We start from the raw sequence: 17,051 nt of genomic DNA, 5'->3' as shown, positions 1-17,051 counted from the left end.
GCTGGATTTGAGCTCAGAAAGATGTTACAAATTGAATCTGATGTAATCAAATTAGTCTACTCAAGCTGTTCAGGCAGATCAGTGTTCAAGCTTTGAACAGTTACTGTGAGGAATTACTAACAAGCACACCGCACACATGACTATACTGCAGTTCTCAAGAAGACAAATGCTCCCACTAGTTAAATGACATTCTCAATCATTGCCACAGTGAGGGCGACTGTTGTATCACAGACACAAGATGTATGTTTTATGCCCTGAAGCCTGAGACAAACCGACTTAGCTGCACTGTGGATGAGACTTGTTTAAGTGTTTGCATGCCTGACTGGATTGTTTGTGTGGACATGCGTGTTCGTGTTTGAAAGCCATTCGCTGTGATAATGGAAGTCAATACAGCGTGTTTCCGTGTCTCAGGGGAGGGTTTGTCTTTGATTAAAGTGCAGTGAGAATGGCTGACTGCACAGGAACCTTAATTGTCTCCCTGAATCACTGCATTGTGACTTCTGACAGTAAAGCTGACATGACCGACTGACTCTGCTCTCTGGTGTACAAACTGCATGTAGTCAATTATGTCTGCAGTATGATAGTGAAGTTTTTATATGCTTTTCTGACTGCTTTTTTTTTGGTCTCTACCATCTGCAGCGCAAGTAAGCTGTCGGTTTAGTTTCCTGAATAAGTCAAATGATTTTGGAGCAAATTGAAATAGTTACAGTTAAGGCGGGTTTATACTTCTGCGTTCTCCATTGCAGCATCTACCATTTGCTCATCATGCCAGAGCTCTGGGTCATCAAGGTAATCTTCATCATGGACATCATGTTCTTGTTCGGCGGGAAAGCACACAGTAAATGCTTTCCGCATGTGGGCTTCATTGTCACTGATAATGTAGTCCATTTTATTTTTGATTTCATAGTCATTGCATATGGCCTCAAATTGCTCATAGATTTTTTCAGCAGTGTGTGAACCCTTGAATCTTTTGCATGCCATGAGATTGGACCTCAGCTGTATCCTATCCACATCTCTCTCTGTCCAGTGAACAGTGACACCGAGGAACCCCCTCATTTTTCTGTCTGACCAAATGTCTACGGTTGCTGATAAGTAGTCGGTGGTGCTCAGTTGTGTTTTTAATGTGGAACAGCGCTGGGCAGTGAGGTTCTCTGCTTTTGTTGTCAATGTCCTGTGGCACACTGGACTGTACTTGCTGTCAACAACTGTTAGAAAGTGACGAAAACTCTTGTTCTCAATGATAGACAGTAGCAAGTTGCAATCAATGATCAAGTCAGACAGGATAGCATTTGTTCTGGCTTTCTGCTGCGGATGACTCGTGCTGTAATTTCCTGGACGTGCGTCAAGGAACTGCGAGATTGAAGGCTGTTGAGGGTCATTTGGGAGGCTTCTAATCTGCTGGTATTCCTCCAATCTGCAAGTGGTAAATATATAAACAGATGTCAGAATATGTCAGCCTTACAATTGCAGATAACAGAAAATAACTGTTCACTTGAAATAATGTGACTTGAAACTACAACACTGAAGTTGGCTTTCAATTTAATCATTACATGATAATACAATATAATATTTGTAGAACATTGCCTTTCTTGATTTGTATTACAATGTAGTTTGATATTTCTCTGACGTGTTTTGTGTCTGTCTTCCTTTTCAATCTCAATCAATCAATCTTTATTTGTATAGCGCCAATACTACAACTGATAGATAGAGCTGAGTGTCATCAGCATAACAATGAAAATTAATAGAGTGCTTCCTCATGATGTTACCTAGAGGAAGCATATATAAGGTGAAAAGAATTGGTCCTAGCACTGATCCTTGTGGAACTCCCTGACTAAACCTGGTCTGCACTGAGGACTTTTCATTAACGTGGTGGAAAGGAAAGAAACTGGTTTGACCCTTTGGAAATATTCATAATAAACTAGTTTGTTTTGTCATAAAGCACTTTATAACATGGGTTTTGAAAAGTGTTCTACAAATAAGATGTATTATTATTATAATATAACATAATACAAACAGTGATGGGCAAAATACTTGCAAAATACTGTGTAAGCCACTATTGATTAAAAAACCGATTAAAAGACACAAAAGCTACACAAGGAGAGTAAAAATTAGAAAGCTTGCTACATCTAAGCTTATTTAATATATTACACAGATTTAGGATATACAAACAAAAATTATAATAATCTACTGCTATAATTATTGTTTTGAAAACAATTTTGATTGTTTATATTCTTTTACATTTTTTTTTTTTCGTTTAAAAGTGACATATCACGCTTTTTTCATCAATATATATTGGTCTAAGAGGTCCCCAAAACTTTAAAGTTTATGCTCAAAAAAACACTTTGAAATCAGATTTTGGCATTCCTGAAAAACCCTCTTCTTCAGTCCTCCTCAGAACACTCTGTTTTCTCTCTGACCACGCCCCCTCAGGAAGTGGATGTGCCCTCGGCTGTCCAGCATGTTGATCTAATGTTTACATGTTGGCTGAATATACACGGCTGCTCAGAGATCACGTTACTTCGACCCTCTGAATCTGATCCAGAATCTGATCCTGATGGAGAGGCGCCTGCAGCAGGACCTTTCTGAACCATTGGTCCCAGATTTAGTGTTTCTTGTTGTTTTATTTATCAGTATGTAGATGTGTGTCTTGGTACACAGCTACTAACATGTAGCTATGTGGCTATGCTAACTAGCGCTAGCACTTATCCATGACAAATAAAAATCATCCACTAGATCTTCAAATCTGCAGACGTGGGGAGTAAAACCGACCTCTACCAGAAAGGCAGCAGGACCTTTCTAAAGGATTGGTCACAGATTCTGTGTTTCTTGTTGTTTTATTTGACAGTATGTAGACGTGTGTCTTGGTACACAGCTACAGCTACAGCTACGACATGTAGCTATGCTAACTAGCGCTAGCACTTTTCCATGACAAATAAAAATCATCCATTCTGCAGACGTGGGGAGTAAAACCGACCTTTGTATTTATTAAGACAGCCTACAACTAATATGCCTCCCTCCTAAGCTCCTTGTTAGCACACACGTGTGCCGGTAATGAAAAACGGAGGAGGGGTTGAGTTGTATTTTATACAGTCTATGGGCTGAACAAGCTCCAGGCTCTGACTCCGTGACAGACCGGATATTGTTGTGACGTAACAAAAACACGGAAGTCTGAAACGGCTGGTTTCACACACATTTACAGAAAGGTGGAGAAATCAGAACAGGGGCAGAATGGATTTGTTTCATTCTCGGGGGGTTTGTAGACATGCCAGGGACACATATTTCAGGTAGAGAACCATTAAATGTCGATTTTGCATGATATGTCACCTTTAAACTTCGTCTGCTTACATTAAAGTGTGGAACTTTTTTGCTCTTTGATTGTGCACCACTTTGTTGCATGTCGGTGGCCAAAATGCAAAACCTCCTATCTGCATAATTTTCTGATTCGCGGATTTCACTTTAAATGATGAGAACAAGGAAGGCTGCACATTTTCAGTCCGTCTCCAAGGTAATCCCGCCCTTCATTGTGACAGAAAAGTCACTTGACCAAAACCTCCAGTCGCGTTTGCTGGGAATATTTTGAGGCACAACACCCCCTATCTGCACATGTAACATTTTCAGATAGGAGGTTTTGCGCTTTGGCCATTGATGTGCTTTTAAAGAGTACAATTCAAATAAGCTTTACTGATCTTACTTTAATTTCATATATACATAATAAGTACATTCGTTTGTTCAGAAACCAAAATAAACACCCTTAACCTTACAATTGACTTCAGATAACTTCATTTCAGTGTCAAAGTTTCTAGCTACAGCGATTTTACAAGTGAACATGTACTGTGCATTAAATGGATGCTAAGCTAAAGTTACCCAAAGCATCACCTCACAGCAGGTATCACCCCAACTTACCGCCCTATATGCAACCTTAGGTGCCAAACAAAGTTTGAAGTTGTTGCGTCTGTTACTCTCGTGCTGCAGGTTTTGCACACAGCGACTCGTTTTTAGTTTATGACCTCGTAATTTGAGTATGCAAATGAAATGATCCTCAGTAGCATGATTACACATCCCAGTGTTGATAGCTGTCACTCTCCAGCAGTCTGGCGCTCACAGAAATGTAATCCACACCCTCATTGTTTGTTCTTACACCTGATTGGACTTTAATAGATGCATTCAATGAGGCAGATTCTGTGGGAAAATGTGTTGTCTTGCTGGAAATGACAGAATAACGGTCACGTTAGTTGAATACTTTGAATAGGGGCACAAACTACAGTACCATGTTTTTTCTTTCAGAGGTTGTCCAACTAGCAGTTACGAAGAGAGGCTGGACTGCAGAATGATAATATAATAATATTTGACAGTGGATGATCTGTGGAGGGGATTTTAATGAGCAGTACATTCTTAAATAAAGGTGACTGTGGTATGGTCAGTTAGAGTAAAAGCAGAAGCTCCAGTCCAACTCCTCTGACAGTTCAGTGTCCTTCTTGTCAGCAGTGCAGCTCAGAGCCTCTCTGATGCTGTCGTCAGGATTTCATCTTTTCTTTCTCTCCTCGAGGTTGTTCAGCTGACATGACTTCAACCTGTCCACATTAAGAGGTCTTCCACATCAGTCATTTTAGTTTTTGCATAGATTTACCTTCAGGTTTTCTCTGCAGCTGCTGTGACATTTGAGAACAGCTTAATGAAATGATCGATTACCTTTCAATCAATACCCCTTGAGCTGAACGTTGTAGAAGCTTCAATGCTCAGTTTGTCTGTGTGAATGAGCAGTGATTAGATTTGTGACTGATGTTGACAACTAAGTGCTTCATCGATTTCCAGGCTTATTTGTCAGATTTTTGTTGTGTTCACTAAAAATAGGTGGATAACATTTCAGATTGGCCTTGAGTCACTCCTGCTGATTCTGAAACGCTAAACAGGAAAAGTCCTCAAAGCAGCGTTTTTAAGTCCCCATGGGCCGGGCTCTAAACTCTTTACATCAACAAACTTTCAGGCCAAGGTCCCACAGCGGATCAGACGAGACACTGCAGAGGAAGAGGAAGGGATAGAGGAGAGAATCAGAGATGTGTGAGTTCTGCTTCCCTGCAAACTGCCTGTTCACCTTGAGGATGACTTCAACCATCAAATTGATGCAGGGCAGAGATCTTTGCAGAAAGGTGTCCTCTGAAGGAGTGTAAAGAAAACAGAGAGCTAGGGAGGAGGTGGTGTTGCACTGTGATGTGTAAAAAGCCTGATAGAGTGAGAGAATGATAACTTCATGCTATTTTGCTCAAAATGAATGTTGGTGTTTAAACGTTTGTGAGCGTGATGTGATATTTGCTTCAAATAAAGTCTTATAAATGACTCACACGTTTTGTATTTTTGTATCTCCAGGTTTATGAAAGAGGAACCAACGTGGAGCAGTTTGTGACCCGTTTCCTACTAAAGGAATCAGCCAATCAGATCCAGTCTCTCCTGAGCTCTGTGGAGAGTGCCGTGGATGCCATCGACGAGCAGCACAGCCAATCAGGGTGAGCCGATTAGAAAACCACTGTCAGGTTTCAGTGTGTGAAGTAAGGATCTTCAGTGTGTGTGTGTGTGTGTGGGTATGTGTAGAGTTCATGACTGTTGACATTGATCATGGAAGTGTTTGAACTGAGAGTGTCAGCAGTCATAATGAAACACATAGACTATGACACACACACACACACACACATACACACACATATGAAATAGTGTTTGTCTTCCTTCTCCCACTTATCTCTCCCTTATTCCTCTTCTGTATTGATCCTTCCTTTAATCGCTGAAATTCTTTTTGGGATTTTTCACCACCCTCTCTTTCTTGCTTTTGCTTTCCACAAACATACTCCATGTTCCCACCATTCTCTAATTCCCTTCTTTCCCCTTCTTTTCCTTGTTTTTCAGTCATGTACCTGCCAAGGTGAGTCCACGGATGTCTGAAAAGCGCAACGTAAACTCTGTTCCTGACTACCCTCCAAACAACAGAGTCAGCCCCAGGGAGGCCGTCAGGACCATCAACACTGCCTCAGGTGAAACACACACACAAACACACACACTGTAACGCTTGATATGTGTTAAAGCACACACACACACACACACGCACACGCACGCACACACACACACACACACACACACACACACACACACACACACACACACACACACACATACTGTAAATGCTTGTGTAATTCTTTTGTTTGCTTGTATCTGGGTTCTTTGCCTGTGCACTTCTTAAGCACTCTGTAGCACAGTGGTGATGTTTTGGGTTGACAGGAGATCAGGGTTCAAGACCCGCTCTGTCTGTACTTTTTTCCAGCGATCAAATGGTTTATCGTTTTAAGTGTATTTTTTTCCATAAAGCATCTGAAACACACCCCATTGTTGCTGAAACTTAGTTAATGCACAAAAAAATAAATAACAAAAAACAAAACTCAATCTGGAAGGCTCAAAATGCTTCTCTTCTCCACTCACTGTTTGTATAAACCACAGGCCCAATTGGGCAAATTTGATACAGGTGGAATTTTTATTGGCGCTGGCCTCCAAAAAAAAGTGCAAATAAACTCAGAAGACTATTTACAAACAATCACAACCAAATAAAATCACAACCAAAATAAAATCACAACTAATATAAATTCACAACCAAAATAAATTCACAACTAATATAAATTTACAACCAAAATGAATTCATAACTAATATAAATTTACAAGCAAAATAAATTCACAAACAAAATAAATTCACAACTAATATAAATTTACAACTAATATAAATTTACAAGCAAAATAAATTCACAACTAATATAAATTTACAAACAAAATAAATTCACAACCAAAATAAATTCACAACTAATATAAATTCACAACCAAAATAAATTCACAACTAATATAAATTTACAACCAAAATAAATTCACAACCAAAATAAATTCACAACCAAAATAAATTCACAACTAATATAAATTCACAACCAAAATAAATTCACAACTAATATAAATTTACAACCAAAATAAATTCACAACCAAAATAAATTCACAACCAAAATAAATTCACAACTAATCTAAATTCACAACTAATATAAATTTACAACCAAAATGAATTCATAACTTATATAAATTCACAACCAAAATAAATTCACAACTAATATAAATTCACAACTAATATAAATTCACAACCAAAATAAATTCACAACCAAAATAAATTCACAACCAAAATAAAATGGCACAAGTCCACAAGTACCTGTAGAAAACATACTTTGACATGACACTGCTCAGTGAGCTACCTACTTCTTCAGCCAGACAAGACTGAAAGGAGCCCTCTTTTGAAGCCATTGGCTCCTCCCACTGGGTGTCACTAATTCTATAAGTTATTCAACAACATTTATTTTTAACCTTTAAAGTATAAACACTTCTTCAACAATCTAATATTCAACAACAATAGTATATCACATTTTTAAGTGGTAATTTATTCAACCCTAAACCCCATTTTTAGGATATAAAGTACCCCAACATACAAAGGTTACATTTTTGAACCCATGTGGCACTTTTCGCCCACCATAGCCGCCTATTTATTGCGTGGAATGAAACGCTCTGTTTCCATATTCTGAATTCCAGCGGCTGTGGGTTCCACGTACCCTAGCAGGTAAGTGAGCCTTGTAGTGTATGAGTGTATGCCTGAAAAAATACTAGATCTTCAGGTGTGCGCCCCTATTAACCCTACATAACGGAGAGGAACAGCGGAATACTGGAGTTGCTTACCGAGTGCAAGGGGAAACTGGCGGAGAGGGAAAGTTTGGTGTGTGTCGGTGTGTGTTTGTGTGCCCCTGCGTGCACTGCTTGCTGTCAGTGACGGTCCCACTCCATCACAATGCTAAATATTGTAAACAATAACATTTTGTCATCGTGCATATGATGTGTACAATTGAAAATATAGCAAATTAGTGAGGGCAGGGTATGAAGGTTAAACATATAGAAGTTCAAATAATAGAAAGTATAGTAATGGATCATTTTCAGATTGTTTAAGATGTTCAAAGCAGAATGTGCTGCACACAGAAACGACAAAATTCAATGAATTAGAAAAACAACAACACACACAAGTGTGCATTTCTTACGTGACGCACTTCCGCGACACTTTTGAAAAAAATATATTTATGTGTGTGCACTGTGACAAATCCTGCACCACACACACATGCACAAACAAGCACACACACACAAACACACACGTGCACAAAGCATCACCTCTGAATTCTAAGATGGAGAGAATCTGTCATAAATTGTTATGATTAGCCTCGTAGCCAAAAATCTTAGTGAGGGAACATCCCTCTGGGTAAGCAGGAAACAAACTCTCTAACTGCCACTCAGCAGTTTTTATACACTTTAATCCACACACACACACGCACACACACACACCTAAACACACTCTTGTACCTGTGTGATTTCGTCTCCATTGTATAACATCTCTATCAGCCACCTGCACAGCTCTGTTGCAGCTCTCCTGCAGCATTCAGAGCTGCAAAGTTAAACTGGTGAAGGAGGGGGGACTGAGATAGGCTTGGGGGGAGTGAAAGGAGGAAGAACAAATAAAAGGGGGAAGAATTTAGAGAGAGGAAGATGAAATGATGGGTGAAGATACGCAGAAGCTAAAGTGTCAGGTACAGGAAGAGCTGGTTTAATGCATCCCTGAATGTGCTCTTGTCAGACCTGTGCACCTACATTTTGCTGTGTAGTGTTTTTGTTTGTTTGTGGTTCTCTTTAAAAATGTTGAGCAGCCTCGTCAGTATTCTTCCTCTCTTATCTGCAGAGTAACAGAGGAAGAATAGTCCTCCGTCCTCTCTGGTTGTTCTCCAGCTGGTAGTTATCACTGCGGTTCACTGTGGCCGTGACACTTTGCACTTATTAGAAAAACACGTACTGAAGAAGTGACACTTCCACAGTCATTGAGATGTGATATAACTTCATCACAACACTAACTTTACTGAGATGAAGAGTCAAACCGAGAGAAACAGTCGAGTCGAGGCAAACAACAGGAAAATAAATCAATCACTCTTAAGATGTTCTCCACAACTGTCAGCTGAAGGACCCCTGTGCTGTGCTGTTATCTCAGGGTCAGTGTGCCAGTTAGTCCCGCAGGGTCAGAAAGTCAGCCTGAAAAATGACTCACTGTGGAAAATACTACACATACCATAGAAACAGCAGATTTAAATATCTTTAGTTTGAAGATGTAAATCTGAATTTCAAAAAACTAACATTGTAGAAGCTGTCCTTTCCAAATAAGCCTGTCTTCTGACAACATATAGGCTCACCCTCTCTCAACCTTTCATGTGTTGTTTTTAAAACCACCATTGAATTTGTCTTCCATTGTGATTCCATTGTTCATATCAATTTGTAGCCACCTTTATCAGTGTTGGAGTTATTTTTCTGAGTTTCTCTGTTCATTGCAAAGCTGTCACACTAAGAGCAGGAAGTCAATAATCACGCTCATGCAGGTGCACTTCAGACTTTTAAAAAGGCTTTGCGGGGCGAAGGTGGCCTCATGGTCAAAGCGCGCCATATACAGAGGCTATATTCCTTGTCGCCAGTTCGACTCCCGGCCCTGATCGTTTGCTGCATGTCTTCCCCCGCTCTCTGACCCCCACATTTCCTGTCTCTCTTCAGATTTCCTATCAAATAAAGGCAAAAAAGCCCTGTTACGGTCGCCCAAGCAACAATGCTACACAGGCTCAATAAGGGAGACCACAATATGCAAAGAAGAACAGAAGGGACAACACATAAAGATGCCAATCAAACCCCAAGCTTTATTTGACATGGAAAACCCTCCCAAATTAAAGAACCAGCAAAATCAAAATAAATACAGGAAATAATAACTCAACTCAACTCAACTCAACTTTATTTATAAAGCACTTTAAGAACAACAGCAGTTGGACACAAAGTGCTGTACAGAAACATAATGGATAAAAACAAACAATAAAATCATAAAATCAATAAGAACAATAAGATAAAATAAAGTTGAAAAATAAAAATAAAAAGGCACTGAAACAAGAGCAGGGTCTCATGCTGAGTCGAAAGCCAGGGAATAAAAATGGGTTTTAAGACAAGTTTTAAAAGTGGACAGTGAGGGGGTTTGTCTGACGGCTAAAGGAAGATCGTTCCACAGTTTGGGAGCAGTGACAGAAAAAGCCCTATCCCCCCTGAGCTTCCGCTTGGACCTCGGTACCTCCAGGAGCAGCTGATCAGCTGACCTGAGGCACCGAGCAGGGGCGTAGAGATGGATCAGCTCAGAGAGGTAGGGCGGGGCGAGACCATTTAAAGATTTAAAAACAAATAAAATAATCTTAAAATGGACTCTAAAATGCACAGGCAACCAGTGGAGGGAGGCTAAAATGGGCGTTATGTGCTCCCTTTTACGTGCTCCAAATAAGGGACTGAAGTCCCCGACCAAAAAGAACAAAAGATTGAAAGGTATTGGGCCAGCCATGCAATGGACCGTCGCCCCCAGCACCTAACCCTAAACTAAACTGAGAATGACAAGAATCTAAACATAAGGGGAATCTCCAGCCCAAACTAACACAACAAACAAACATACACTCCCACAAACTACCCATGTTTGTAACAACCAAACAACCCACTTTGGACCACAAACCAAGACAACAGGACAAAGGGAAAACAACCCAGACCATTGATTGTGCGCAAGCCCTCCTCTGTCAGAGATCGCCCAGCTCACTCTGCCACTCTGCCACTCTTTTCTTACCTCCCCCCTACCTGCGTGCTAATCGCACCCAGGTGCACAGCTGGCAGAAGTAGGCGTGGCCAGAGAGCAGGAGAGAGGAAAACCCAGAGGAATCGTACATAACAAGCCCAAAAGAGTATAACTTTAAAAAAAAAAAAGTCTTTTCACCACTTTAACCGTCTAATATGTTGATTTCTTTTATAAACCCTTTCATAATTTACAGCATACAACCAGCACACGTTTAGGTGCCTTTCCATCAGTTTTTGTGAAGGATCACAATGCAAGGTTAAATTTTACCACTGTTGTGCTAAGATGGGTAAAAATGAAGGACATGTGTAAAAAAATAAAGATTTTAATAATAAAAGAACAAAGGTACAAACAGAGGGACACAAGGCAGATGTATATTTAACTTTTTATTGTTATAATTATAATTATTATTATTATTGTATTTTTTTTCTTTAAATATATATTTATATATAATGTTTTTATTTAATTGTTTTTTTATTATTATTATTTAGATATCTTTTTAATTATATTATTATAAATAATATTGTCATTGATGTTATAATATGAATTTATAATTGTTTTTTATTATTAGTTTTATTAGTATTATTATTATACTATTACTTTTATTTATAATTATTATTATCATTATTTCAAGGGATTATAGTTATTGATTTGATGTATTTCTTTCTTTCTTTCTTTTCATTTTAGTTTCTTATTTTAGTTTTTTCTTTACCATTAAAGAACCACCCATAAATTCTTGAATATACACACCACACATCACCAAACACACAGACACACACACACCTACTTATTGGAATGTTCGGAAATTTGTAATCGGTGCCTGTCACCATTGTATGTGTCTTCCTATGTTATTATGTTTGTGTCTTGTCTTGTCTTGGAAATAAAATCAAATAAATACATTGAAATAGATAATGAAAATAAAAAAGGAAGACGTACAATGATCCAACAACGGACAGGGGAAACAGAGAAACTAAATACACAGAGTGGTTAACACAGGTGTGAACACAGGACACAGGTGAGACTAATGAGGGGAATAAGAAAGGAGGGAAACACCCACGGACAGTAAGTAAAACTAAACTGGACACACAAGGATGAAGAACTACAAAAAAAAACAGGAAACACAAAAGACCAGACTAAAACACACAAAGGAATATAACACAAGACATGAATCACTAACAACACAAGGAAGACATAAGCATAACTAATACAGAACGCAGACAGGGAGGAAACAAGGCACGAAACACAAGACAAAAACTAAATTAAACATCAACTCATGACATTTTTGATATTATGTGCATAACCAGAAAATTCCCCATATGTCAATCAACAATAGTACACCAGATTCAGTGTTTTAGATAGCCACAATACAGAGAGAGAGAGATCTTGTTTTCATTGCATTATTCTGAAAGGGTGAAAGTGTTTGAGATCTCTCCTTGTTAGTGTCCATGGATGCTGTCATATCTAAGAAAAATGAGGTATTGAACAAAGACCTTTTCAAAGAGAGGACTTACATTCCTCTAATCCTTCACAAGACGACATGACGTATCCTCACTCCATGTCAGGCTCATTCTTTGCCCAGTCAACACTTTCACCAGGCATTGCTGCATTGCATTTGGACTGTGACTGCCTGCACTCTGGTTAATGCTTTCAATTCCCCAAGATGTGCCACAGCACTTCTCAAATGATGCAGCTCTGCTTGGCTCTAACAAGCCTAGTCTATTTTTAACTCAGCCAATGAACAGCCAAGGTGCACTAACCAGATGGGTTGTGGTACACTGAGAAATAATATGGCAATTTTCAAATTACAACATTCTTTGCAGAGTACAAATCACAACGGGCAACACTAAATCTATACTGAACACCAAAGCCGCTGTTATAGAAGCACTGACTGGAATGAAGAAACATCAGGAGCACAATTTGAGAAGGATAATCGTGTTGTGCAGTCAGACATTGTGCCTCTCTATCAGCAGGGTTTGAAGCTGTGTCTGTATGGACTGATGGAACGAAGCTGTGTGGTACAGACTATAGTACAGATACCAGATAGAACCCTGACAGTCATTCAGATACAGCAATACATCAGTTTGTTAGAATACTACTACTACTACTACTACTACTACTACTACTACTACTACTACTACTGCTACTACTACAACTACTACTACTACTACTACTACTACTACTACTGATACTACTACTACTACTACTACTACTACTACTACTGCTGCTACTACTACTACGACTGCTACTACTACAACCACTACTACTACTACTACTGATACTACTACTACTACTACTACTACTGATACTACTACTATTACTACTACTACCACAATACTTCTACTACTGATACTAATACTACTACTACTACTACTACTACTGCTACTACTACAACCACTACTACTACTACTACTACTACTACTACTACTACTACAACCACTACTACTACTACTACTACTACTACTACTACTACTACTACCACTACTACTACTACTACTGATACTACTACTACTACTACTACTACTACTACTACTTCTACTGCTACTACTACTACAACGACTGCTACTACTACAACCACTACTACTACTACTACTAATGATACTACTACTACTACTACTGATACTACTCCTATTACTACTACTACCACAATACTTCTACTACTGATACTAATACTACTACTACTACTACTACTACTACTACTGCTACTACTACAACCACTACTAATACTACTACTACTGATACTACTACTACTACTATTACTACTACTACTACTACTACTACTACAACCACCACTACTACTACTGATAATACTACTATTACTACTACTACTACTACTACTACTACTGCTACAAACACTACTACTACTACTACTGATACTACTACAACTACTACTACTACTATTACTACTACTACCACAATACTTCTACTACTGATACTAATACTACTACTACTACTACTACTGCTACTACTACAACCACTACTACTACTACTACTACTGATACTACTACTACTACTACTATTACTACTACTACTACTACAACCACCACTACTATTACTGATAATACTACTATTACTACTACTACTACTACTACTGCTACAAACACTACTACTACTACTACTACTGATACTACTACAACTACTACTACTACTATTACTACTACTACTACTACTACTACAACCACAACTACTACTACTGATAATACTACTATTACTACTACTACTACTACTACTACTGCTACTACTACAACCACTACTACTACTACTACTGATACTACTACTACTACTACTACTGATACTACTACTATTGCTACTACTACCACAATACTTCTACTACTGATACTACTACTACTACTACTACTACTACTGCTACTACTACAACCACTACTACTACTACTACTACTACTACTACTGATACTACTACTACTAGTACTATAAATAATACTACCACAAAACTACTACTATTACTACTACTACTGATACTTCTACTACTACTATTACTACTATTAATACTACTACTACTGCTGATACTTCCACTACTACTATTATCATTACTACTACTACTACTGATACTTCTACTACTACTATTATCATTACTACTACTACTACTGATACTTCTACTACTATTATTATTACTACTCCTACTACTGCTACTTCTATTGCTACAACAACTATTAGTTTTACTGCTACTACTACTACTACAAATACTACTACAAATACTACTACTGCTACCACAGATACTGCTACTGCTACTACATATGCTACTATTGCTACTACTGCTGCTACTACTACTACTACTATTGCTACTACTACTACTGCTACTACTACTACTACTACTACTGCTACTACTATGTTTGTTTGTGTTTTTAACTTTCACTATGAGAATGTTTTGGTGTTTTCTTACCGCTGAGTGAGACATGAGTTGACGTAGTGCAAAACACAAACCATGTGCTGAGGACCGGTTTTGAATCAGTCACCATCATATGGTCGTGGATCAGCGGCGCTCGTGCATGTGAGCGGGGGCGTCGTTTTGGAGGAGCTCCGAGGGGAGGGGGGGAGGGGTTAGAAGGAGTCCTGAGGAAATGCTACATTCAACTTCATGCTAGTTTTCCGTGACTACCAACCCTAGCTTTAAAAGCATTAACCAGCATTTAATAACAACAACCTTGACAGAGTTTTTAATAATTGAGATGTTTTTGGCAGTTAATGGTTGTAGTGGTTAAACTACATGCAGATAAAAGCAAAAACAGAAAAATTCATCATACTTTGTGTATGTTGCACATTAACAGTGATAATTATTTCAAATGGAATTTTTATTTACAACATCGCGAAAAGCCTTGATCACATCTTAAACCCAAATCAGAACACATCATATAATTCCTGATCCTGAATGAAGAAGCTGACTGAGTTTTATTCAGCTGCCAATGTTGTTGTTAATACTCATGTGGGAAACAACCAGTGTGGCAGAAATGGATCTGGTAATAACAGTGTTTGACCTGTTGCCCTCACATCACTGTGATTAACTAATCACATGACCAAAATTACTTTTGTAACCCACATACAGAACCAGATCCTGTTCTGTGTGACCGGTCACAGCACAGACTCGAACATCAAACACAAGTTTTGTTTACAAGAGTTGGTTACCTTGAAAAACTTTGTGATTTATGGTGTCAGTGTTGCGGTTGAAGGAGGACAGTGTTACTAACAGTTACCTTGAGTTTCATAAATCTCTCTGTTTCCCTGGGTTGACTGCTGTACACAAAGACTCCTGACACTGCTGTCAGGTTGGATGGGCCATTGCAGTGAAGACCCTTTATTCTCATACAGCCTTGATTCTGACAGCACCCTGCTTTATACAGATTTATCCTCTTTCTATAAAAATACTTCCTCAGACATGAAACACACTGTGCTGGGACAAAAGACACTTTGTACCCCTTGACACTGCCTGGACACAAATAGAATCACCAATACAGGAGGACAGGAATATAAATGCATATAAAGAGACAGTTAGTGAATTCTCCAGCAGACATAATGTGTTATTTTACGTCCTGGGAGAGTGTTTTCACTGTGACTCTCAAATTGTTTTTATGCCATAACTAGTTGCTAATGTAAAATCCTGTTCTTTGGATTGTTTAGGGACGTTGTTCCCTCTTTGTTTTCAACTCCTCACTTTCTTCTCAAAAGTTTTATGAATACAGTTGACACCTTTTATAAATAAGCAGGCAGCACAAAGATTATATGCACTAAAAAAAGAGATGAGTAATATTTGTTTTACATCATGATGACAACAGAACAAAGGCCTTTGTTGACTGCTTTATAGCGTCTCACAGCTTACCAAGCATTATTGATAAACCTGTTCTTAGGCAAACACAAGTTTAAGTCTATTTCATTCATATAGCATCTTAAAAGCAAAACTAGTCCTGCATTGAGGTGCTTCACAATAACAGACATAGGCATTGTACATACACAGACAATATACAGTAAGTAAGGGATAATGCATGATTAGCAGATAGTTATAACAGAATCCCGGCAGAGTGGACAAGACGTGAAGCGGAGGGGTTCTATTTCCCATAATTACCTGCTAACCATACATGACCCTGCTTATTACCCAGCTACTACCTTAAGATACAAACACGTTGGTAAAAAAACATTGATTAAAACATTATTTTATTTATTTATATTGCAAATATTTTATCAGTTTGCCTCTAGTGTTGCTCATGTTAGTGAAAGTTAATACCCATTGTCAAGGGGTTTTGACCAATCAGAATCAAGCATCTCACACAAGATCAGTAAGAGAGCTGGGTAAAAAGTACAGAATAAATGTTATGGGAATTATTGTAGTAATACCAGATTAAAATAGAAACTTGTTTGAACAGGTTGGACACAAAGTATATCTTAAGGTTTTTCTTAAAGCATAATTAGAGTTCGCCTGCCTGACCTCCATCAGGCTGATCCAGATCTGAGGAGCTGCCACAGAGAAAGCCCTGACCCCGGATTTAAAAAGCAAAGACATAATATTGATATATTTGTTAGTTCAAGAGTGTTTCTTTGAAATGACTTACCCCAGGATAATAAAGTCCTTGACCCTGACCCAGAAATGCAAGTGATAATAATGATGATATGAGCAAGAGACACTGACAGGCATAAAACCAGAGTGCTACTGGGTGAGGAAGGAAAATACAAATCCACTGGGAACTGATTTATAAAGTCAGAATTAAAATGGATTTGGTGATTTCATTAGTCTAAAGATTATCCGAATAAGACTATAATGTTGTCAAACTGGATTAAAAAACACATTTTTCTGAATATAACGCTTCTCTGT

At 38.4% G+C, this 17,051-nt stretch overlaps 1 protein-coding gene across 2 annotated transcripts in view; it reads left to right on the top strand.

The window, feature by feature from the left end:
• The window catches only part of necab2 (N-terminal EF-hand calcium binding protein 2), a 201,238-nt gene that overhangs the window by 108,436 nt on the left and 75,751 nt on the right, over positions 1-17,051 (top strand). For both annotated transcript variants that reach the window (XM_034684971.1, XM_034684970.1), the window contains exons 6-7: positions 5,365-5,501; positions 5,896-6,020. In XM_034684971.1, the coding sequence (XP_034540862.1) occupies positions 5,365-5,501; positions 5,896-6,020 (262 nt within the window). The remainder of the gene's footprint in view (positions 1-5,364; positions 5,502-5,895; positions 6,021-17,051) is intronic.

This window comes from Notolabrus celidotus, chromosome 6 (genome assembly GCF_009762535.1).
Source record: "Notolabrus celidotus isolate fNotCel1 chromosome 6, fNotCel1.pri, whole genome shotgun sequence".
Lineage (NCBI taxonomy): Eukaryota > Metazoa > Chordata > Actinopteri > Labriformes > Labridae > Notolabrus > Notolabrus celidotus.
The sequence above is the reverse complement of the archived record's forward strand: the minus strand, read 5'-3'. Positions and strand labels throughout refer to the sequence as shown.